The sequence below is a fragment of the Toxotes jaculatrix genome, chromosome 9, assembly GCF_017976425.1.
Source record: "Toxotes jaculatrix isolate fToxJac2 chromosome 9, fToxJac2.pri, whole genome shotgun sequence".
In the NCBI taxonomy this organism is placed as follows: Eukaryota; Metazoa; Chordata; class Actinopteri; family Toxotidae; genus Toxotes; species Toxotes jaculatrix.
In genome coordinates this window covers 9,772,219-9,796,477 of record NC_054402.1, presented here as the reverse complement: position 1 = coordinate 9,796,477, position 24,259 = coordinate 9,772,219, and the positions used below count along the sequence as shown (strand labels likewise).

The 24,259-nt window shown below is 39.0% G+C and overlaps 2 protein-coding genes across 2 annotated transcripts; one reads left to right on the top strand and one right to left on the bottom strand.

Moving 5' to 3' along the window:
- Positions 1 to 4,337: 4,337 nt before the first annotated feature.
- aadac (arylacetamide deacetylase) lies at positions 4,338 to 12,825 on the top strand. Its single transcript, XM_041045469.1, has 5 exons — positions 4,338 to 4,746; positions 6,030 to 6,258; positions 6,827 to 6,896; positions 8,303 to 8,474; positions 10,210 to 12,825. The coding sequence occupies exons 1-5, from the start codon at positions 4,606 to 4,608 to the stop codon at positions 10,834 to 10,836; spliced, it is 1,239 nt and encodes a 412-aa protein (XP_040901403.1). The 5' UTR covers positions 4,338 to 4,605; the 3' UTR covers positions 10,837 to 12,825.
- A 2,533-nt stretch (positions 12,826 to 15,358) lies between these two features.
- LOC121187561 (succinate receptor 1-like) lies at positions 15,359 to 17,010 on the bottom strand. The gene is made up of 2 exons (XM_041046848.1): positions 16,936 to 17,010; positions 15,359 to 16,703 (listed from the first exon to the last, which is right to left on the bottom strand). Exons 1-2 carry the CDS (start codon positions 16,936 to 16,938, stop codon positions 15,753 to 15,755), a joined length of 954 nt encoding a protein of 317 aa, XP_040902782.1. The 5' UTR covers positions 16,939 to 17,010; the 3' UTR covers positions 15,359 to 15,752.
- Positions 17,011 to 24,259: the final 7,249 nt, after the last annotated feature.

Here is a 24,259-nt window from a genome sequence, read left to right as displayed (position 1 = left end):
ATGAAAAACAAGCACTAGCGTGAGAACATGGAGTTCGTCAAGATGCACCACTGCGCAGTATTTTGGTTGGACAAGTGACAGGAGGATGGATCAACAGCATGAGGCATTGTGCCAGACTCATAATTACAAATGGACAGGTTGTGGCACTATTTCTGTCCTACAGCTTGAAATCATAGCCAGTTTGTTTACCCTGTTCACAGAGGATTACTGTAAATAAACACAACGCATGACAAGTTAATGGAAGTTATCTGTTTGGCTGAATAGACGATGTAGGAAAGAAACATTATCTATTCCATCCTCCTATTGTAGCTTGTGTAATCTGACAATGACACTGTAACAGATATTCAGGGAAATTGCCCTGATCTGATTCAACTGAATTTCTTGTTCAACGCTGATGCTGTGATTTTTATATTATCTCTTGGTGAACCCACCTGGACACAATATCTTGATAGTATAAACATGAGTTATTTAGGAACCCCTGAACTCCTAATATCCACTCTTATTCTGTTCCTAAGACTTCCCAAGCTTTAGTAGTTGGGATCTGAAATGCCAGACTCTTCGAAAATCACCTGGATTTCATAGAAGGACAAATGTGATTTTCAGTGGGATCTGCTTGTTAATTTTCAGACTCATGGACATTAAAGGAAGAGTAAGTGATGCTGGAGGAAGACTGTTGATATTTGATCTCAACAGCCAAACAAATACACCTTCAGTGTTCCTTCAGAAGCGCCACCCTCCAAATTTATGGACATGCATTGCCAAGCCAACAATACAATGGCGGAATCCAGAGCGTCCTCTGAGGGATGGTGAATACTCACTCTCATAGCTAAAACAAAACAAACCTTTTAACATACCACATTACACAAACAACTTGCACACAAACCCAGCATCCAAAACACAATAGAGTAAAAACTGTGGCTCTTGTGGAGTGTACGCAACTGTCACACTGCCACCGGTAGACACCCCATGCCTGCTGCCGGTCTCTCTGAATCCCACTCCAAACACCACATTGCCTGGTAGCAGCAAAGACTCCTCCCATGGTAATCCTTATATTGGCACTATCCATTAACATGCAGGATTTACCCTCTCTCGCTCCTGCTGCCCCTTTTCCCCCAACTCTCCTCTTCTCTTCCCCTGTCCCTTGCCCTGTGCACCAGCACAAACGCCCCCTGTTGCTGATTGGCTGGTATATTGTTGTGTGACTTGGTCCGAGCCACTTTGTTTGTTTCCTATTTACAGAGCCAGTGGGTGTGTAGGAACACCACATAGAATGGACAGGCGGTGGACCATGAGGAGAATTTGACAAAAAAGTGTATAGGAGTAGAATTGCTGACTACACCTTTAACTTGTGGGGAAAATTATAGTTTGAGAGAGAAAATTTAGAGAAAATATGTGTCTTATCACAAAGGACAAGTCCACAGTATTGCTGTGCTGAGCTTTTTGTCTGCTTGTTTGCTTATAGGGATGTCAGATATTTAATCTGTACATATTCTTCCTTCAGATAATAATCAATATGCTGTTTAACAGACACAGAGCTGTACATTGAGGTTTTGATTCTTTGTGGGATTTACATTCCAGGGAATCATTTCATGCCATATTCAAAATGATCTGAAACATTTAGGACACTCTCAATAGAGCATGTCTCAGACTAATCACAATCACACTAGCATTTATTGGCATTATTTAATAATTTGAAAACAAAACGGAGAATATAGATCTTTGATCTTTGCTGTTTTTAAAAATTGTCAAAGAAATAACAGGAAAAAAAGGAGTATACCAGTGCTCTGTGCTTTACCTGTTTTCTTTTAGGAGAGTTGACATGAAATTTCAAATAAACATAGTTAAGGAAGTCTTAAATGTTCACTTAAAACAATTCTTGGAGATCATGAGAACCGTTGAGGAGTGAGTTTAGCATAAGCTCTAGGTTAATGTCTGTATTCATGCGTATGTAACTTCATAAGTTTAGCTGGATTAAAACAAGACACTCACAAAAGCTGCACACAAATGCACGTGTCCACATGTATTCAGTAACTACTTTCCCCTTTTCTCACTAGGCAGGAATGAAGCCAGCATTAACATCTTGCATGAAGGTTTCAAGGAAAACAATCGGATTGAAACATAGGTAATTTGTTTTGACTTTGGCATCCAAAGGAAGCCAATCCATGTGTATTTGCAAATGTCAAGTTCATGAATGAAATGAACCTCATGTCCAACATTACTTGGCTGAAGTTAGCATTGCCTCCAAACCTATTTCTTTATTATTTTATCAAAAAATGTACCTTCCATTCATCTTAGCTTGAACTCAGAATAGTGTGCCTTCAGATGCCTCTTGTCACGCAGCCCATCCACTTTGCTTCAGCAGGGGCTCTTCAAATTAAAAAGTTACAGCTCATATTCATCATTGGAAGTGGAAGACTGTATTAAGTTCCTTAATTAGAAGAATTTGATATGCCTCTGTAGATGTGTTAAACTCAAGAATGTGCACACACACAGGAATGAAAAGTGGCCTGTTTGTATGCACACACACATTCACATGCATGCATGTGGGCTTCCACAGGCAAACACACACACAATGCACACTAATTCACACGTGTTCACACTTCAGTACTCAAAATCCATGTTTGAGTCTTCACATCTGCCTGAGCTACCCCCACACTCAGCAGGGTGCTGGGCAGCCACGTGGCACAGCACTGCACAGCATGGATATGTAGATGAAGATGAAGATAACATCCCCACCCACACACCCTCTGACACCCGTCCTCCCCACTTAAAAGATGCAAAGAGTAAAGAGAGCTCCATGAAAGATTTACAAACCAACTGAGGTGGTCTCCCTTAGAAGCTGAGTGGAGGCCAGTGGTTGGAGGCGAAAAGGAGGGAGGGAATTCCAGGGAGAATCCCTGAGTGTCTGAAGTGTGATTTTGTATTCAGAGAAGAGATTAAGTATTCTACTGCTCAGCAGTGATCAGTCTCACAGAGGCTTTCACCAAGCCCCCGTCACACGCTGGATCCTGCAGATTGCATCTCAATCTGATGGAAGGAGACACTTGCCTGCTCCTAAACACTGGCCAATTACAAATTCAGACTTGACTGAGAATAACTTGATAATAAGATAAGATAATAAAACAGAGGTTAACACAAAGTCACGTGAAGGCGTGCGGGTCAGGTTTCAAAGATGAAGCCTGCAAAGAACTGTAGCTACTCTGTGGCTCACACTGTTAAACTAGTTTGCATTCAAACCAGAGACTCTGAAATGAAACTAAAAGAGCATTCACCAGGATGTATGGTTTTAATCTCTATATTGTTTCTCCATCTAAAAACACGAGTACCTGACGTTTAATTTGGAGATCTTAGCCCCTCTCTTGTTTAAGCTGTATTAAGTGCAACCTTATAGTTTTCTTCTTATTGACAGTGTGAAATGACTCTGAAAGTTTAAAATTAATACAGGAATACTGCATGTGTATAAATTTATGAGTTTTTCCTTTGGTAAACTTTGATATGTGATTTGTCAGTAATTGCTGGCCTAAGGTGCCTCTGGGAGACTTTAATATTGCTTGAAATAATAGAATCACGCCTGTGTGGACCTGCTTGACTGATTCCTACACAAATATCAACAGTGTTGTTCCTCTTGCATGAGCATGTGGGCATGAGACTGTCATTAAACAAAATCAAAATGATATCCTGTATTTGGAGGAATAACAACTCTCATGAACTCACAACTTTTGTCAAACTCTTGCAGCACTAAATCAGCTCCTTATGCAGGGTCCTTTAATATGGGTGTGTACAGGAGAGAGTCATATTGCTTTGACTGTCAGGCCTGCCAGGAAACGAGACATCTCATCTGGCTCTGTCACCAGTAATATAATTAGCTTAGGCTGCCTTGCAACCATGGCTGTTTAGCTGCACTACAGTCGCTTCGGTTTGCTGCGGACGTTGTGAGTCACACCGATTTTCTCGGTTTCTCTCGTTATAAAGCGACTTGAATGTTGATGACCTTATACCTGAGAATCACAGTAGACTGGTATCTCGTGGGGAGAACAGCTGCCACCGGTGTGCATCAGCTGCAATGATCTGGAGTGACTCTTCCTTTAATAAAAAAAAATCAGTACAGGCCTAACATGTCTGACCTTTAAATTTGTTTTACACAGAAACTGTATGAAAAGTGTGAATACTTTTGCTATTTTTGTGCATCAGTTGCATCTTGCCACAAAGTTTCGTCGCGCGTCCCGTGCCAGTTGTATACACGTTTCGGAGGCACCTGAGGAATTTGCGCTGCGGGCCAAGGTGGGACGGTTCTGCCTCGTGAGTACACGGCGTGCGCGCTCCTGTCTCCACACCACTGACACTTCAATTAAATCTACGGCTCCACGAGACAGACATGTATTACGCCACGCGCACGAGCAGCAAAGAAAAGCTCCGAACATGCACACCGATAACCATCAAATGACAGCAGACACGGGCTGTCATATTTAGCTGGTCTGGATGCAGAATTAATTCCGAGCGTAAGCTTTGTCGCGCACCGGAGTGACTTGTTAACAAGCGCAGCGAACGGCCGGAACAGTTTGTGTTTGCACCCTGCAGTCAGTTGCTGGGGACGCACGTTGTAAAATGAGGTTGGGAAGCATCGTTTTATTCGTCGCCCTCTGCTCTTTTACCGCTTATTATATTTATGAGCCCATTCCCGAGGAGATAGAGGAAAGATGGAAACTCATGCTGACCAACTCTTTCTTCAGGAGTCTCAGCCACCTGGTAAGGAAAAAAAAACTATTCTTACAGGCTAGCTTGACATCAGGTCTACTGGCATTGATAACTACTTTGGAATAAATCCCTACTGAATAGGCTATCTACTACTGTGGGTTTATGTACACGTATTTCTTGTTTCATGTTAATGCACAGTTAGGTAATTCCCCCAGATATTTAATAAAATAAAAAATGTAAATTGTCTTGCTTTTGTTTGCTTTCTCAGAGTAGATAAGCTGGCAGTTTAAACGTTTATTGTATTTTGCTGATGTAGATATACATGCTGGTTACACCAGATTATGTCAGATGCTAATCCATGTGTTGTATAGTCCTGCTCACCTGCTCTATTAATAGACCCTATTAAGGAAACTGGACTCTGTTTATGACAGTTAGGCGCCCGCGGTTTACTGTAGCCCACTGTGGTGCGGCTAATACGACTCTTTATAGGTTTAAAACGAGGTGTAATTAGGTAGTGCCTACGTGGTTCTAACGTCAGCGTAAGAATCAATAGTTGCTCTATTTTGCATCACCTTTGTCACTATTAAAAGCTTATACTTGATCCATTTAACAACTCTGAAAGTGTTACAGTTTATGAATCAAGAAATATTTCAGATTCAGTGGAAATAAGTGCAAGTCCAGACAACTGCCTCTAACACAACAGTAAGTCCTTATTTGAGCTGTATGGAGAGCAGTGTTAAGTCTGAAAAACTTTATTTCCTAGTGTTTTTTATGGAACTTTACTGGAACCTGTTGTATTAGGCTTTTTTTCTGTTTTTACTGAAGCAGATGATCAGTTTTGATCTTTGAGTCAGGATTTTGTTTTTCAAACTGATATAAGTGCCTGATAGTTCACAGAGCTCAGAGTGGATGACTCTTTTTTGTGTTGTTGTGGTCACAGTAGAAGTGCATCAGCTGATTAGCCTCATGCCAGCTGGTGACTGTCTACCTCATCAGAAATAATGGACAATGGTTATGTTTATCATGCTTAACTTATCAAAGAGTTATGACCTCTCAAAACATATAATTGTAGGGGATTGTTGACATTTTACCTGACAACATTCTGAAACGACTGTGGTCTCCCTCTGTCCCTTTGTAATATGGCCACACAACTGATCATCTTAGCCCTTCCTGTTTTGAATATTATGAGCTTTGGTAGTGCTTTGGTAAAAGTAAACCAGCTTGCAATAGTTTAATCATAGATACAAGACATAATGGTAATGGCTGGGATTTGGTGAACAATGTTGAATTGTCTGTCTCTATATAGCATACTGACTCTTTTCTCCTCTTTCCAGGCAGACCTCAGTGAATTACTGGGGCTGAAGGACTACATGGGGGTAATGTACTTAATTACTCTGCTTGAGAAGATAGTGCCTGTGTCTGATGAGCATGTCAAGGTGACAGAAGAGACATTTGATGGAGTGGAGGTGGTGCTTTACCAGCCAAAGCAGCGGGGCAGTGACACTGCACTCAGGAGAGCAGTCATATACCTACATGGTGGAGGATGGTGTCTGGGGAGTTCCCGTAAGTTGATGGACTGGCCTGTCTTCTGTCACACAGAATTATGACCCCTTACATTTTAGGAAGGATAGAAGATGGATGAGTGGGTAGTACATGTTCTTGTGATGTATTCATTACACAGTAATCCTGCTATTACTCTGTGAAAGTATTTTAAAAATGTACTATTTGATTGATGTTGCAAATGACTTCACAGCTTCATGCAGACTTTATGACAGCTATTATGACAGGATCATAAATAATGAGCGAACTATCAAACACAAGGCGCAAAGCTTTTTGCAGTTTCTTGAGGAAATAACACGCCGTCTGCTGGAGCTGTGGGGACCTCAGAGGGTGGTTACCCCTGCTAATCCAAAACCTAAAGACGTGACATGCAGTTTGACACATGTCGTGCTGTTCTTGCAATCTGTTGAGATGCTGTAACAATTACAGTAATGTGGTTCTTGCCAAGAAGCGCCTCTAGACATGTTCATCTCTGTTACTACAATGTTACCTTCATGTTCAGTTATTGTTTTGGTTTGTGTTGCTTTGGAATCTCTGTTCTGATCTTAGTCTGTCTTCTCTGTCTATGCAGGAATGAGTCCATATGATCTCTTGGCCAGAAAAACTGTCACTGAGCTAGATGCAGTTGTCCTTTCTGTGGAGTAAGTACTGTATTTCAAATTCTATGGCCAGTGATCTGCAGATAATATAGTGCACAAACTGCTGTGTAAGAAAAATGGCACTTCGCTCGTAAAAAAGTGTTGCAGGGACAGGATGGGCACATTTAAATTATAAAGCTACCAAATTCATGTTTTATTTGTATTATTAATAGTTAAAAATACTCTTTCTCTCCGTCCGGCACACACACTTTTCTTTTGTCATATGTGCCTGTCTTCCCTCATTAGTCACAGGCTAGATGGAACTGAGGATGCAGTAGAGTGAAGCTAACAGGTTTTCATTTGGGTCTCGCCAGACCTTTCCCTTTCATAGCCCACACTGTCACTGTTGTTTTTTGGCACATCCGGGCTCTAGCTCTCTCTCTCAGTACTGTAACTTTTGCCAGAACTCCCTCTATCATCTAATTCACTACCCACAGTTCTTCAGCTTTATCAGTCCACAGTTAGGTGAAAGACCAGTACTCTTATGACCAGTCGGGTCATATTTTTTGTGTGTGTATGAAGTGGTTGGGCTTGTTGATATGCTGTATTTTACAGAGGGAGGTCGAGTGGATCAGTGTATGGGTACGGGGTGTGTGAGGGTATTGCCTTGTCTGCCTCATCCGAATTCCTGTTTGCAATTTGTTAAGGGTTCAATGAGTAATTCCAGCATTTCACAATCCCAGAGTCAGCCATGTGTAACATGTCACTTAACTATTTGTAGAGATGACACCAACAGGGCACAGGTCAGTGCAAAAAAACAGAAAACAAAATTCAATTTTGAAATTCAAAACATACAGTAGTAAGTGAATGTGTTTAATGGATCTTATTTCAGGTGCAGTTTGCAACTCTCAAAGTTTTGAGGTATTTATTTGAAATAACATGGGTGTGATTTCAGAGGACCATCCGTATATTAACATGGCTTTGAGAGAAATACACTGAATACACTGAATTTGATGTCACACCTCTGCTAGAAGACGAGACAAGAAGAGATGATTTTTTTTTTAATAGAACTGCAAATAAATTTTAGCCACTTAGATAAATCTGGCAATTTAGTGTGAAAATATTGACCACTGATTATACATTTTACAGCCTGGTTGAGCAGCTTTCTGTTGCTTTATTTATTTATTTATATATTTGTTCTTAGTTGTTCTTCCAACCATGATCAAATGAAATTAGAAAGTGGACTACTGTTTGTGCTTGTGTTAACAAACTAAATTAAGTAAATTAATAATAAAATAGCGTGTTAATTTGCCCATGATTATAAATGATCATAATTACCTTTTGTAATTACAGCCTTTCCGCTGTGATTTGTACTTTCCACCTGTTTTCACTCAACAGTTTGCCATATTTGACGTATTTTCCCCAACACAAAATGCAACATTGCCTTCAAACCTTTCTTTTTTTTTCAGGTACCGCCTTGCCCCTGCTCACCACTTTCCTGTTCCATATGAGGACGTGTACCGTGTGGTCAAACATTTCCTCCAGAAGGGGGTGCTGGCCCAGTACTCTGTGGACCCAGGACGCATTGCTGTGTCTGGGGATAGTGCTGGGGGGAACCTGGCAGCTGCAGTCTCTCAACAGGTATTGTCTGTCTTTTCTTTATAATGTCAGCTCTGTTTCTCTGGATACCTGTGGAGAAAGATATGACATGAGATAAGATTAGGTAAGATTAATGAGCCAGTATGTGGTAAATGTGTTGAACTACAAGGAGGACATCTGTTCAGTACTGGGTTTGAGGTAACCAATAGGGATCTGCTATTTTATAGCCTGTCATGGATAACTTTGTCTAATGGATCTCAGCTGTTCAGCAGGCAACTGTGTTCATTTTAAACAAGTATCTCACAGATCCATGCATAATAAATAGAACAGCCAAAGGAGAAATCATTCTCAGATCTCATAACATTACAAGTGACCTGCAGTGCCAAGCACCACAGTAAACCACAGTAAACAAGCTGCTCTCATAAGTGTATTGTGTATTCTGTGATTTTATCATACATAAAATTCATGGAAGCTTATGATTTAAAAAAAACATAAATACATTTTTAGATACCTGAACAGATAAAATGAGGTTGTAGAGACTAAACCTTTAGCAAGGCAAGGAGTTCAGCTCTCTGAAGAAAATCTCTTTGGAATTTAATTTTGTGTGCTATTTAGCTATGGTGAGGATGAAGTCCTGTGTTTCCTGTGGACCTTGCAGCACACAGTCCAGTTGACACAGCAGCTAATGCTGTAGGGGTTTGGAATCAACCCGAGGAATTTTGTGCCACATTCCAGCTAACAAGTGCACTACCTCTATGGCCCTCAACGTAACTGCTGGGCCATGGAGAACTTCTGGTGTTACACCATGCAGAGAAGCTGATCCCTCAGCGTGCTTCAGTTTACAGCTTTCCAACACAATTCACTTTTAATGAATCCCCTATTAGCAGATGTTTGGCAAGGAGTGCTTCATCATTAGTCAGATATCCGGGTGGCAGAGAGGGATCCTTTTATTTCAAGGCAAAAAACTAGTGCACTCACTGATTCACACTGTCATGAGAGTGACCCCATGATGATCCACCCTCATGGGACGTGGCAGCGCTCCAAAAGTTGCTGCATACCTTTCCTTCCTTTTGTCAGATTCCTCCGAAAGTCAGCCAAAGGTGCTTTCTGACAGGTGGATAACATAGAACAGGTTGTTGGTTCAGTGCTAACTGACCTGCTGCTTCTTGTGCAGAGCAGCATGCTACATTCTATTAACTGAGCATGGATTAGACATCTCCTGTTTTAATATGGTAGTGGAATGGCAGTATTCCATGAGTTCAGTAGCTCTTATATAAACATATTTTATTCTTTCTTTTGAAACATGTTCTTACCTGAATACAGGTAATGTTCCTGCTTTTTATGTATTAGTATTATTATTAATGACCAGACAATTAAAAGGATGCTTGAGATGCTTTTTTTGGCATATGGGCTGGGTGAGAAAGTTTTGTTTTGGTTGACAGTCTTGCTGCTGTACCTATCCAGTTATCTTACTATATCCTTGAGGTAAGCCCGTTGAAGGTCTTGTGTGGTCATAGAAACAGTTGCTGTGCATCACCACAATTCCTGGCTTTTATTTTCCTGAAGAGTTTTCAACAGCTCAGTGAAGAGACAGATAAGTAGAGAACATGGGGGCTGAAGCAGTTCTTTTTGTAAACAACCATGGCTGGTACATTTGATCAGATGATGTTAGTTTATTTATAAAAACTTTCAGCTCACATTTCATCTGATTGAGCAATGCTCTATTTTTTCAGTTTACTTTGAATGCATGCCAATCTCTTTCTGTCTCTCTTCACAGTTGCAAAAAGAACCTGGACAGCAGATTCAGTTGAAGGCTCAAGCACTCATTTACCCAGTGCTACAGGCTCTGGACCTGAACACTCCTTCATATCAGCAGAATCAGGACATGCCCATTCTGCCCCGCACCCTCATGGTGCGTTTCTGGAGTGAGTACTTCACCAGCGACAAGGCCCTTTTCAGAGCCATGATGGCTAACACCCACAACAACCCTGAGTCTTCCAGCCTTCTGAAGTTTGTCAACTGGAGCGCCTTTCTGCCAGAAACATATCATAGAGAATACAACTACAGTGCTCCCGCTGTGGTGCAGGGAGATGGAGGGGAGGCAGTTGAGATAGATGGCCCATCTCGATCTTTTGCTGACCCAAGGGCATCGCCCTTGCTGGTTCCAGACTCGGCCTTACGCTCTCTGCCTAAGGCCTATGTCCTTACATGTGAGTATGATGTTCTAAGAGATGATGGCATCATGTATGTCACACGGCTCCGTGCTGCTGGTGTTGAGGTGACACATGAACACTATGACACAGGGTTTCATGGAGCTCTGATGTTCACCGTGTGGCCAACTGACTTCCTGATTGCACAACGCATGACAGATAACTATATCAAATGGCTCAAGGAAAACTTGTAAAAACTCTTGACAATTCATATTCATTCCAGTTTTTCCACATAATGCACCAGTGCTCGGTTGGGTGCAGATTTTTTCCATCTGGTGGTCAGCTTTTTGTCGTTTATTTCTTTCTCTTTGGTCATGCTATTTTTCTGTAAATATATTGAGAAATATATTAACTTCATTTATTTTCCCACTCGTGCATTTTACGACATTAGATACCAGGATAAGACTTTAAAAGAATAGTTCAGATTTGTTCACATATGGTGGTTTCAATTACAACCCATTACACAAGATAGATGATATCATCACTCTTGTACAATAGTAGTATTGTGTTTTTTGTCCAACAAACACAATACTACCCAGACAGATTTGAGGGGGAAAATCAAACTCACTAAAATTTTTGTATTGTGGATTGTTAATTATTTATTTAGGTGGTTAGGTGGCCCTGTGTGGTGCTGCTCATTCTTATTTCCCACTGCAGAACATGGTACCTGATCTTAAGTCTGCTGTATCAGTATCGGTATTACTTGTTAGTAATGCATACCATTAAAAAAAAAATCTGAACTATCCCATTAGGGGTCTTAAGAATCACAAGCAACACCAAAAATACAGTATATTCATTTTGGCCAAAATTAACATTTATCACTTAGTGCAGCTGATACTGAAACTTGAGTTTGTTTTGAAAACCATAACTCACATGTAATGGTGACTGACATTGAATCAAAGGTTGGAAAGTGGCATTCTGTTAAATACAACAACATTGTTTTTCATGAGGAAATTACCAACTCAAAGTTGTGCAAATGCCCAAACAAATGTGGTACACACTGGTATGGATGCTTGTATGTGCTTGTATGGTAAATGATTTAAATAACAGAGTGAATGGCATCTTCATTAGCACATCTTCTTGCATTTAGTCTCATTTCTGCTCAGAAGTACAACAAAAAATGGTTTTGCTTGTTAGCTTTGTAATGGCTGCGCATTAGGGCTAAACCCAATGAAATTTGATCAGCCACATTCCACACAGAGTATTGTAACAATGTGTATACCTCCAAACTTTTTTCACACCATGCATACACACATTTTTGTAGTTGAGCTTAGCTGAATGTGATGTAGCAGAACAGCAAAGAGAGGGATAATGTCCAAGAGGGAACTTGGGCAGTATATTTGCAGCACATCACAAGTCTCTGAACCTCAAGATACCATATAATATGATTTATAGGGGTGTGTATATGTACTAACCCCTTCTCTGCTCAGGCATTTATTTTATTGTAGTGTAAGCTAAAAGTGCAGTCATTTGAGAATAAGAGTAAAGCTCATTAGATCATAAATTGGACCTTCTACATGCTAACAAGTAATAAGCTAATATAGGTTTTGGTTCTGTTAGATGTGCAAGACCAAGTGCAAGACCAAGTGTGAGTTTCATGAAGAAATTTAGAACATGAAACAGCGTGTAGACAGGAGTTTATATGGCCGGCGCAACAATTATATGCATATCTCACATCTTTTTATGTAAATGACTGCAGTTTGTTGTCCTCAGTCAACATTTAGTCCGTGAGGCCAAACAATCATATTACGTGACTTGAAAACATTAAATTTTCTCTCCCTTTTATCTTTTTGTCTGTGGGTGACATCACCCTGTGACTGTATAACAGGGAAGTAAAGGTTACCAAAAGGTAAAGGTTACCAAAAATTATACTTAAGTGGCTGCCTGTGGTTAACACTGTTCTTTAAGCTAAGCAACAATTGATATGAAACAGCTGAAAGCCTAAGCTTCTAGGGATGTCTTTGTTAGGATTTTTTTTTTTTTAAACAAAGAAAATACACTATCACATATGTAACTTCTTAAACAATCGACAGTTTTAGAAAGAAACTGTGGCTCTTTTGTTTAAGCACTGCTACATTCTCAGTTGTAAATGTGACTCTTTCTATTTTTGTTTTGGATTCCCTCTTGGCAAACATATGATATGCATCTTTTTTCATTTTAATGTTATCTGACAATAAATTGACCTTTCACTACTGATTAGTTGTACTTTGTGTGTAATCACATTCTGCGTATGAAAAAGAAAGACATGCTAAAATAGAGAGAAAATAAGTACAGAAATGTTTTGTCCAATAGACAGTGAAAGTGAACAGGAGGATGTACTGAGAGAGGTATTCTGTATAGACTCAGACACACCAAATCCACTTGGCGCCACTTATGTGAAGCATTCCCCGTTGGATCTGTTGAGTTTTCATATAGTTGAAGGAGAGAGTACAGTTGATCTTGTTTTTCTCTTGATAGCAGAGAGGATGATGCATGAGTGCGAATAATCCATTTATACAAATGCATGATTCAAACAGGTGAACCTTGTTCATCAGGACACATTAAACCAAACACTCCACTCGGTGTAGAGTGGACTATTTATATGCTACTCTTTGCTGGTCATATTCTACTGTATGCTGGCCTTGTGTGCAGGTGTGCATGCAGGTACTTTATGCACTTACAGTATTTATCCCTAAGTATGTGAAATGGTGGGACTGGTCCCAAATTCCTTCAAAGCTATGGAGGGCTAATAACAGTAACGTGAAATGGATTATGGCAGATAATTCCTTGAAACTGTTAATAATGTATAGTGGTTGTGCACAGATTATACCTGCATACAATATAGAATTTGCACAAATACTCTGTTCACACACAGGAATGTGAGTAAGCATTACTAAGCATGCACTTTGTGTAAACATAATTTTCTCTCACGTATGGTAAACAGTGTTCATAAGTATTGAAAATAAATTATAATTTTCAAAGGTCAAAGGCTAAAAATTTTGAATCCTGTCAAGGTATTTCCTTTATTAATTGTGTTAATTAATTGTGTCTCAAACTAACTCATTCTACACTCATTCATTTTATCATTATAACATTATGACATTATTATTGTAGCTTAGAATAAATGCTTTTTTAAGAAACCAAATGTGTAATGTGCAACAACCTGTTGAAAAACATGTTCAAAGACCATGTGCCCTTTAATGCCTCAGTGGCCTCAGTTGTCTGAATTGCAATATTGAATTATCTTCCAAAAGTATTATTACATTAGGATATCACATTATATGTAATACAGAGCTTCAGGTTTTGCATTTGACCTCACATGTACTTTTCTGCTGCTTTTTCTCATTGACTCTGTCATAATACCACCCCTCTGACTTTTGTTATGAAACTTGAAACACACACACAGACCATAGCCTCATATTTCATCCTTGTTTCTTTTCTTTGCTCATTCCAGGATAGATGCCAATGAAAATGAAACGACAGATCAAGCATGGTGTTATTAGTCATGATTGAAAGAAAGCACCTGATCCTGGCTGTTGTTTAAAAGCCCTATGAAGTTAAGTGTGTATAATGGGGATTCAGGGCTTTAGTTAGCATCAGAGGTCACTGATAGTCCAACATGATGGAGGCTTTCATGAGAGCTCTGAGACTTCCACATGATTTTTCTTTTCTTTCTTTCTTTTTTTTTTAAATGGAGAAAAAAAGTATTTTAAGTCAAAACAGGACAACATTTTCTCAGCAGATGAAGTTTTTTTTCAAGGACATAGAATGATTTTGCAACTGGAGACCCAGAGTAATTGAATGTATCAGAAAGAAGAATAGAAAATTGAAAAAAAAAAAAAAGCTTTTAATTTCTAGGGCTTTTATAGGGATTCTTCTAGAAATTTTTATTTAGAGTAAGTGATTCAGACCTAGAAGTGTGGGAGGAGTAAAAAGGAGGAAATGATGTACTACTGTAATGGTGGTGGAGGTGTTTGTGTTTTTGTGTGCAGGAATTCAAAGAAGCAACTCTAGGCTGACACGCTAATACAAACTCAAATATACGCAAATACTGTATGCTGCAGTGACAGTGTGGCACAATTGTCACCCATGTAAAAGAAAATGTTTTTAAAGCCATGACTCTGCTCACAAAATTGTGCAATAAACCTTCTTAGGAAACCAATGAGGAGCTTCTTGAAATGAAAATAAAAGCCCTGCTGATGACTCAGTTGAAAAGGTCACAATGCAAGGTGCTACATAACCCAGCAAGCTGGGATCAGTTAATTCCAGGAAAAGCAAAGACAACAGAGATCAAATCGTGAAACTGTTTTCCTTGCCTGATTTTCAGGACAGTCACGAAATCCTCTTTTATGATGGATAAAGGGTAACGAATACACTTTTCCCAATGTTTGAGTTGTAGAATATCCTATTTCAGAACATGTCGATAGGGAGGATATAGAGTTCTTAGGAACAAAAAAGAAGTGAAGGTTCTGAGAAATACTCAAAATCATCTGTTCAGCCTGCCAGCTAAATGGAATGGATTACCATGTGAATACAGGAAATGTATATAGTTAATATATATATCCAGGCCCTCACCTTGTCACCCTTCATCCTTTGTGCCTTCCACTAGAAGTATGAGTAGCAGTCACCTATAATTATTTTATTTATATAGTGATGCAGTACAATATTGACAAAAAATGCACCTTCAGCTTTATCCAATTACAGATATTAATGAAAATGCATTTTCAACAAATACAGATACATATAGAAGCAACCTATGCACAAATAAATAAATATACTTAGAGCACTAATATAAAATAAGCTACAGGCTGTGGCTTTTAAATGTATTAAGTTATTTTAGTAGTTCCTTTACATCTTTGCCTCAGTTGCAGATAATATTTTTACTTTCAATAAATAAAATGTGGTCACTACAACAAAAATATTTACATCATTAATTGGCTTGGCAAATATATTCCATTACATCAGACATTTTGACACTATTTTAATGGATGACAATCATATCAATGAATATATTAAACAAACACAAAAGAATAGAGAAAAGCATCTCAACAAAAAAAAAAAAAAAATACAATACAATATGTAAAGACAGAACTGACCATGTTTATGTGCAGTGATCTGGTGTTGAATGTTGTTAGGCTGGTTTACTTCGCTGATCTGTCTTTCTGGCGAGATTTCTGAGCTTAGTGAGCAAGAGCTCTCTGAACTTGTCACCCATGAGGAAGTAGAAGACAGGGTTGATGACACTGTGCAAGAAAGCCAAGGGTCGAGTCAAGATGTACACGCCCCGTATGTACATCGTTGTACAGGTCTCCGGTCCTGCCCAGGGCTCCTGAAATGCTATTGTGATATTTCTCAGCACATGGTAGGGAGTATAGAGAATAAGAAACATGGCTGCAGCTGACACAACCACCCTGAGAGGCCGTTTGTATGATGTTGTCCTGCGCTGTAGAGCCCTTTCTTGGACATGGAGCAGATGTGCAATTTGGTAGGAGAAAGTGCAAAGTGCAAGCAGAGGAAGAATGTAACCAGTGAAGGTTAGCCCTAGGCTGTAGCCTAATGTATTAACATCTCCCCTTAGGTTGGCAAAATCGTTGCTGTGACTCCAGTTTTCTCTCTGTAGGTCCTGAACCATGAGAATAATCATTGGAGCAACTTCCATGTTGACAACTAGCCAGCTCAGCCCTGTCACAATCAGGGCTGTTCGTGGCTTCAGCAGGCGGTGGTTCCGTGTTGGATGTTTTATGAGCAGGAAGCGGTCCATGCAAAGCCAGACCATAAAAAGGATGGAAGAGTAAAGATTGACATGCAGGACATAGCGGTTGATAATGCTAACAAAGGGACTGGTTTCTGATTGGTCATTTGCATAGAGATAGGAGAGGCGTGGCAGTGTACAAAGGAAAACAAGGTCAGAGACTGCCAGGTTGAAGAGGTAAATATTGCAGCTCTGCCAGTTTGGCAAACAAAATATGTAACCAAGCACAACCAAAAGGTTGCCAGGGAAACCAATGCAGAATTCAATGGCATAAGATGGTGAGAGATAGTACTTCTCCAGCACATGATCTATTTCTGTACAATTAATCTCCTAAAAAGAAGAGAGGAGAGGAGAAAAGAGAGGAAAAAAGACGGAAGGGAAAGGGAGGGTGGGGAAAGGAGGGGAGAAGAATCAAATATGTGAATAATAACAGAGACTAAGTCTTATGACTTGGAGCTGTGAACTTTAAGGGCAATTATTCAGTAACAGATTCAGTAGAAACTAACTCTAGGTTAAAACCTAAATACATTAACAATATTGTATGTGTAAGAATAAGACTTACCATGGTGTAGTTGTTCTAGTAGCTGCTGGTAGCGTGAAAAGAGAGTGAGACCGTGAACAGGTGCAGCCAGTATCTGTACACTGGAAACAGTAAACACTGTGCTGAGGGCACTGGTGCCTCTAATATGACATGGCCGGAAAAATCAACCACAGTGGCTTATGGTTGGAGCCTATGGTTCAAACACACAGGCATTTGAGTGTCATTTGCATATACACCAAACAAAGCCTCCTTACAGAATTGCTGTAATAGTTTGCTTCATAATAGCGTGCCCGAGTTTTATCTTGTTACCTGACAAAACTTTAGTCTAGGAATCCTGACCAGCCTTCATACACGATTACAGTGTATATGACGAGCTTGCATCAATAGTTATCGAAATGCTATTGAAACAAGTGTTATGTTAGCTAAATGTCTGAAAAACATTTTATCTTTTCAACCAAATTTAGCAAGTTATCAGCTGCTCCCACAAGGTAATACTCTCCACACACGTTTTTACTAAAACATGTATTTCATTTGATTACAGTGCAAACCGTGTAAATTGTGTATCATTGCAGTTTTGCAGGATTAATATGCAAATACTTGCAAATCAAGTCTGAAAGCTAATGCTGGCAAGGGTACTAAGAGTGGTCGCATAGCAAAACGTAGGAACAGAAATGAATAATTTTCTCCCACAGCCCATATCATATTCAATTCAAGACTAATATTTTAAAACATCCATATTCACATATGCTGGATATAGGTTGATTGAAAGGAAATTAAGCTTTAAGTTTTAAGCTTTAAGTATGTGTCTTTTATGCACGAGCAGCCTTAAGCTGTTAAAATGTGAAACTGATTGATAAATAAGAGAATTATTTATCCCTTTCCCAATTTTATTCTAAAGTCATACTTACAATACTCAGTATACTTACTCGAATACTTGTACTTGTACTGAAGAGCTGAAGATTATGGCTAATCTCAAGCAAAAATGAAAAAATCCCAACTAACAGCAGCTATAACAGTAAACAGTGAGTCTTAACAGAAACACTCTTTGATAGCATTATTTTTTCTCGAGACTAGCTGTCCAGGCAGCCATTTGGGGCTGCACTCCTCGTCTTTTACTTACAGTATTTTTTTTTTCCTCTGCACTGCTTATTAAAAAAAAAAATCTTGCTTAGGCAATGCACTCTCCACTAGCACTTAATTTCATGTCTGACTGCTTCTCTGATTATAAGGCTCTATATACACTCAATTTTTGTCCTTATTTGGGATCATGAGCCTTGTGTATCATCTCTATCACGTCTGCCACTGACTTCATCCTTTACGGTACTTTCCATGAGCAGTACAACTTCCCCTTTTTAATTCATGGTAATCATGTTAATTTCCTGTGTTAGTTTCATATTTAAATGTATCGAAATTTTTTATTTATTTATTTTTGTTTCAAATCAGCACATTTTCTTCATTAACATAAAATGTATTGACTTATTTAACTTTAATATGCACCATTTTGAATAACTACCATTTTCACATTTTGAATAACTGCTGCAGTCAAACCTTTTTTGCATAACATTTATTTTCACACTTTTTCAAATCCTGAGTACAAGGTCAGTGGAATCACTGTCAATCAATCATATCTGACAGCTGCAGTTTCTTTCTTGGTTTTTATTTTTTGGTACTTTCATTTTTGAGACTTTAAGTATATTTTAGTCACAATATGTTTGTACTTTTTCTTAAGTAACATTTTCAATGCAGTATGTGTACTGTGTTTCTTGTAATGGAGTATTTTAAGTGTAGATTTGTGACTTTTACTCAAGTAAAAGTAAACCACTGCGGGAGCATGGTATTTGGATTAAGGGCACCCCTGTCAAGAAAGCATCAGACTAAGGGGTAGCCTGTGTTGCTAAATAAGATTCGGCCACCTATCACAGTACTGTGGTGATTCAGTGCTGGTGGTGTTGCTGCAGTGTCTCTTGGGCCAAATCAGGGAGGTGTGGCTGAATAGCTTATGTTGCTGTCTTTCTGTACTAATTTTGTAAACCTCTCAAAGCGGAAGCTCAAAGAGCTTAAGCTATAACTTCCTCAAGGCCTGTGAATCCTTCATTACTGCTCCTTCAAAAAACAGTACTTTATTGAATGCAATTCCAGTGCACAAGAAAAGCCTACCTTTCATTCATCCACTCTGAATCATCATTATTTTGTACAATCACCGGTAGTTTCCATAGAGCAGTAATTTACATGTCTAGCAAAGGCAAAGCACTGCATTTTTAGATTTTTAGGAAAACATAGTGCCAATAGCATTGACAGTAAATCTTTTGTTCCATTGTGACATCTTAGTAAGGCACAAAACAACTTCAAATGGCCAAGCAAGTATTAAATTTGTATTTGGCTAAAGAGAACTACTTTGGCCCTGAAAAATATTGTTAGTAACTAAGAGGTTTTGGAATGCAGCATTGTGTCATCTGCATAAAATGATACTTAGACTTTCTTTCTGATTGAACAGAATACCACTCTTTACTGTAATGTATTACTAAGATGAAGCAAGCCAGTGTTACAAAAAGAGTCTAGCTACTTCCTTGACCAGTGATAAGGAAATTAGATTTTGATCTTTAGCAAACTTCTTCTGAGAAAGGTTTCTATCAGAAAGTTTCCTAAACAGGTTAAATCAGAATTATCAAGTGACAGCAGTGTGGGAACTACAGTATCAGCTGCTTTACTTAAGTCAACAAACTGAGCAGTCCATTATTCTTTAATATTTAAAAGTTCTATGATATCATTCAAATGTACTGAGTAATATTCAAATGTTCAGAAAAATGGAGCCTTACTTTTATTGATATGTATGAGCATGTTACAGTGAAAAATTCTGTTTTCTGTGAACAGTCTAAAGGGATGTTTATCATTGCTTAGTCAATGGAATAGGGGTTAAGAGGAAGCATGAAGTAGCAATTCAATGACTGTGCAACCTTTACTGGTTTATTTGATTAATCTGTTAATATGTTAAACGGTTTGTGCATAAGAACTGGCCAACTGTCAAATTCATACTCCCTATCATAAGAAACAAGGCCATTTGGCATACCGGTACAAATCATGATGGGCCACCACATCAGTGGTCCAGTGGACGTTCAAAAAATTGTCCCTCTCTGTGTATCTGTCATTTAGGGTGCTCATGAGAGTGTGAGTGGTTGACATGTTGCCAAACCTGCATGGATTGGGGAATAATATTTTCCACCCAGGTTTACCTTGCAAACTGACTGTGAAACTGATGTTGCTGTTGTTGTTTTCTCCTTATTGTTAGACTGATAACGATGACTGAGGGCTGATTGGAGTGACTCACTATCGCCTCTTGAGATACAAACAACTTCTTTGTCCTGTGGTACAAAGGCCAGGGCTAGCTGGTTGGCATGCTAACTTCCGTAGATATCTCTGCTACACAATACATAGACGTCTGTGACATGACAACTGTTACTTCTTGACATTCTTAGTTAATTTTTGAATGTTTTTAAACACTTATGCATTGGCCCTTTAATGACAAATGAGGATGTTGCTTTCTTACCTAATCACAAGAAATTGCTACTCAGCTCTCAACACCTTAGGTATGTATTTAGATGTAGCCCAAACCTGATCATCTTCTTGAAAGTTTGTGAACATACAGTATGCATCTTTTACTTTAAACCCTTATAAACTGAACATGGTAGTTTAGATCAGTACGAGCTAAACTATTCAAATGTTCCTGTTTGTAATTGGATAAGCTTTAAAGACGTGAACTCTGATAACAATATAAAATATTTTTGACTTTTGAACTATCAGTCAGTCAGTATCAAAGGCCTTTCCTGTGGTTGCTCAACACACTCTAATCATGATGATGCTGATTCTGATAGGGAGCCTACAGTATATTTTGGCAACAAAGCTTACAATGTTGGTCAGGCTTTAGAAAGCACATGACCTGCTGCTGAGAGACATGTGAGACAAAGTCAGGGTAGATTTTTTTTTTTTTTTTTTTTTACCTTGCCCTGCAGAGAAAGTAAGCAAGGTATAATAGAATGGGTATGTCCTTAAGAAACCCAGCCTGGACTGACAGTGGTTTATTTGGTTATATTACTATGGGATCAAGAATAATCTTTTTGCATTCCTGGGCTTTAGTAGAGTTAGGATTTCATCTAGTAGAGGCCAAAATGGGGCAATGGCATAAGCCTATTTTTCATACTCACTTGGGTTAGCTTGCATTATTGTATCATTTGATTTACATAAATTATAAAGGATGTGTGATCATCTGTAAATAAAAGTTAAAGGGATTTGCTCCAGATGACATGTTTTACTTAGCACTCTCTCAAGTACTTTTTCTTTAAATTAACTTGTGATGTGTAAAATGCTATGTAAATAAAGTTTGCCTCCTCCAGCACTTTTTACTGCCTGGAAAAGGGAGGAGAAATGACTAATTAAGTGAGATAATCATAATGAATGATGTAATATAGTACAATGGAAATGTTTTTATTTGCCATTTTATATAAAGAGAGTGCCCTCTGGTGGCAGAACACAGTAAACAAAATATCACAGTTTTTAATTTAGCAAGTGCTGACCACTCCCATGACTTTTAATATTTTCTAGCCATGTATAAGGAGTCTGGGTACACATACATCCCTTCATCTGATACTGACTTCAGCCAACTTCTTCACATCCCTATTTCAGACAAATGGGGTGTGACTTCAGCAGGTGGATTAACTGACAACTGTGTGTGTACATGTGTGAGTTTGAGCCAATCAGAAGAATCACAAGCTACAACTACACAACAGTACACTGAGCACTATGCCAGTGTGACACCTTAAAATATGATGAAGTTTGCTAGTGAACCCTCATCACCAGTTTCATACCTGCTGGTGACCAGTTGAGCTAAAGGGATTGTTTTCTGCGCTCAGGTGAAGAAGTGAAATTATTGAGTAATTTATGAGACAAAACACAAAGACTTGAGAGAAGCTTGAAAAAATAAACACATCTTTGTTTAGCCAAATTTTTCCAGCATTTCTCTCTTGTTAATGATCTGATGACCCCTCAAATCTACCTTGCCCCCTGTTGTAGTTGCCACCGCATTGAATGGATACAGCTGAACGCAGTTACCATAAAACATAGCAGTCTCTTGTCCATCTGTACGTGTTTGTGGACTTGTGAGAGGCATATGAAATACGTCCGTAAAAGTGTTAAGATGTCATTCTGGCGTACGTGTGTCTGCTACAAGAAATTAGAACTCAGACTGTGCTATTAGTGAAACCCACCAGAAAAGGAAACAGTGTTCAAATGGAAGAGCACTGTATTTAATATATAATTAGCATATTTATTACACATCATGTGATACAGATTTAATCCATCAGAGGGCAGTATTAGCCCAAAGCTTCGATAGGGGACTAAAAACTCCACAAGTGTCCTGTATTATGTCTGTGGAAAATTACATTGATGGAATTATGTAGAAACAACAAAAAATGAAATAAAATGATAAAAGAAAAAAAAAAAACAAATTTAAAATTCTATAAAATGAACTGAAATGATTTATGAAACCTATGAATCAATCAGGTGGATTAGGAGGACAATATATGAGAGCAAGTCCTAATTGTTGCCAGTTATATTGAAATAAAGCTGAAAAAAGGAAGGAAGAATAGTAAGAGACAGGAGAAATAGATACAGAGCTTGTGATGGACTAAATAGTAGAGGGTGTGTCTGTGCCAGTCTGTACATCACAGTACCCTCATAACTTGTGTGTGTGTGTGTAATTGTACTTTTATCTTTGCGAGGGCAGGTTTGAGTTATAGAGGGAGTGAAGGCATTTTGGGAAAGTAAAGACATTTTGGCTGGTCCTCGTGTGTGTATGTGTGTGTGTGTGTGTGTGTGTGTGTGTGTGTGTGTGCGTGCGTGCGTGCGTGCGTGCGTGCGTGTGTGCACGCGTATGTCAGTGTGTCTGTGTGTGAAATGAAGAAATGAAAAGGTGATGGACTGAATCTTATGGTTTCACTTGTGCTTATTCCTCCCTCCCCTCCTGAGATGGGCAATTTGTCCTAAATGTACCCAGACGCATGTACACACACACACACGCACACAAATGTTGGTCCTACTACAGCTGTGAGGACACTTACTGACATAATGCATCCCCAGCCTCTTAATCCTAATTATTACCACTAAATGCTAAATTCTAAATGTATTCAGACTGACAACAGTGTATGCGTATTATTTTAAGTAGAATGCCATGTTAACATGTGAGTGAGACGTGAGTGAGTGTGTGTTTCATGCTGGCCCATTGTGAGTGAGTGTTCCCATTAGCCCCTGTAGCTTCCACTGTCCCAGATCTGGAAGGTGACACACTTAGAGCTTTATCACTACAACTCTGCACTAATTATCAACATGCTTCACATTTGACAGTAAGTTAATTGGATCAAAACCCGATGTAGCACATGGGCTTATGAGTGTTTAGTATGTATCACGTGAGACAGAGGCAGAGAAAGTCAGAGATTTGAAGGAGATGTAGCATCTTTTTACTGCATATGTTTGTTCAGTTATATCCAAATGTTGTAAGACCAGCATAAAGTCATCTCTGCTCATTCTGTGCTCCCTACATGACCTCTCTCTTCTGCTCTTCTGAGTCCTGAGTTTTTGTCTTTGTAGAATTTTCTCTCCCCCAGAGTCTCCTATCTTCCTTTATAATCATTTCAACCTTCCCTCTCACTCTTTTTCAGTCCTGTCTCCTTTGTTTTCTTCCAAACATCAAATTCCAGCATTTTCTCATAGGCTTGAGTCAGAGGGTGTTTCAATAATTCATCCAGTGTTTGTCTGAGCAGCAGTCAAACTGGCATGCTCAGACAAGGGTGAGGCTGAGGGCCTTCTTCTGCTTTCGTCCACTTTGTGTGGGTCACAGGCAAGACTGGTTATGCAAAAGGTTTAAAAATGTCCTTAAAAGCCCCCAAACTTGTTTTCTTGTTTCAAATGCGTGTGGTCATTCTGTCTCAGTGAAACATGGTCATTAGATGTGAAAATATACAGATAGCTATTGCTTTTTTTGGCCAATTTGCAGTTTCTCTTCAGTGAGAGAACCAGTTAGGCTCATGCTGTTTTATCTGTGTCAGAGACACTGTCAAATTAATTCCCCCATTCCTTTTCCTCCTGACTGCTACAGAAAAAAAAAAAAAAGAACTCAAACGAAGGAAGGAATTGTCAGACTTTGGCATAAAGTTTTTAGTATATTTCTTCATTAAAGTCCCCACAAATCACAAACTGTCATTCGGACGCATCATAAATTACACCATTTCAGGTTATTTGTACCCCAATCATTATGAAATAGAATAACTAGAATGATTTTCTTAAGGAACTCTTCTAC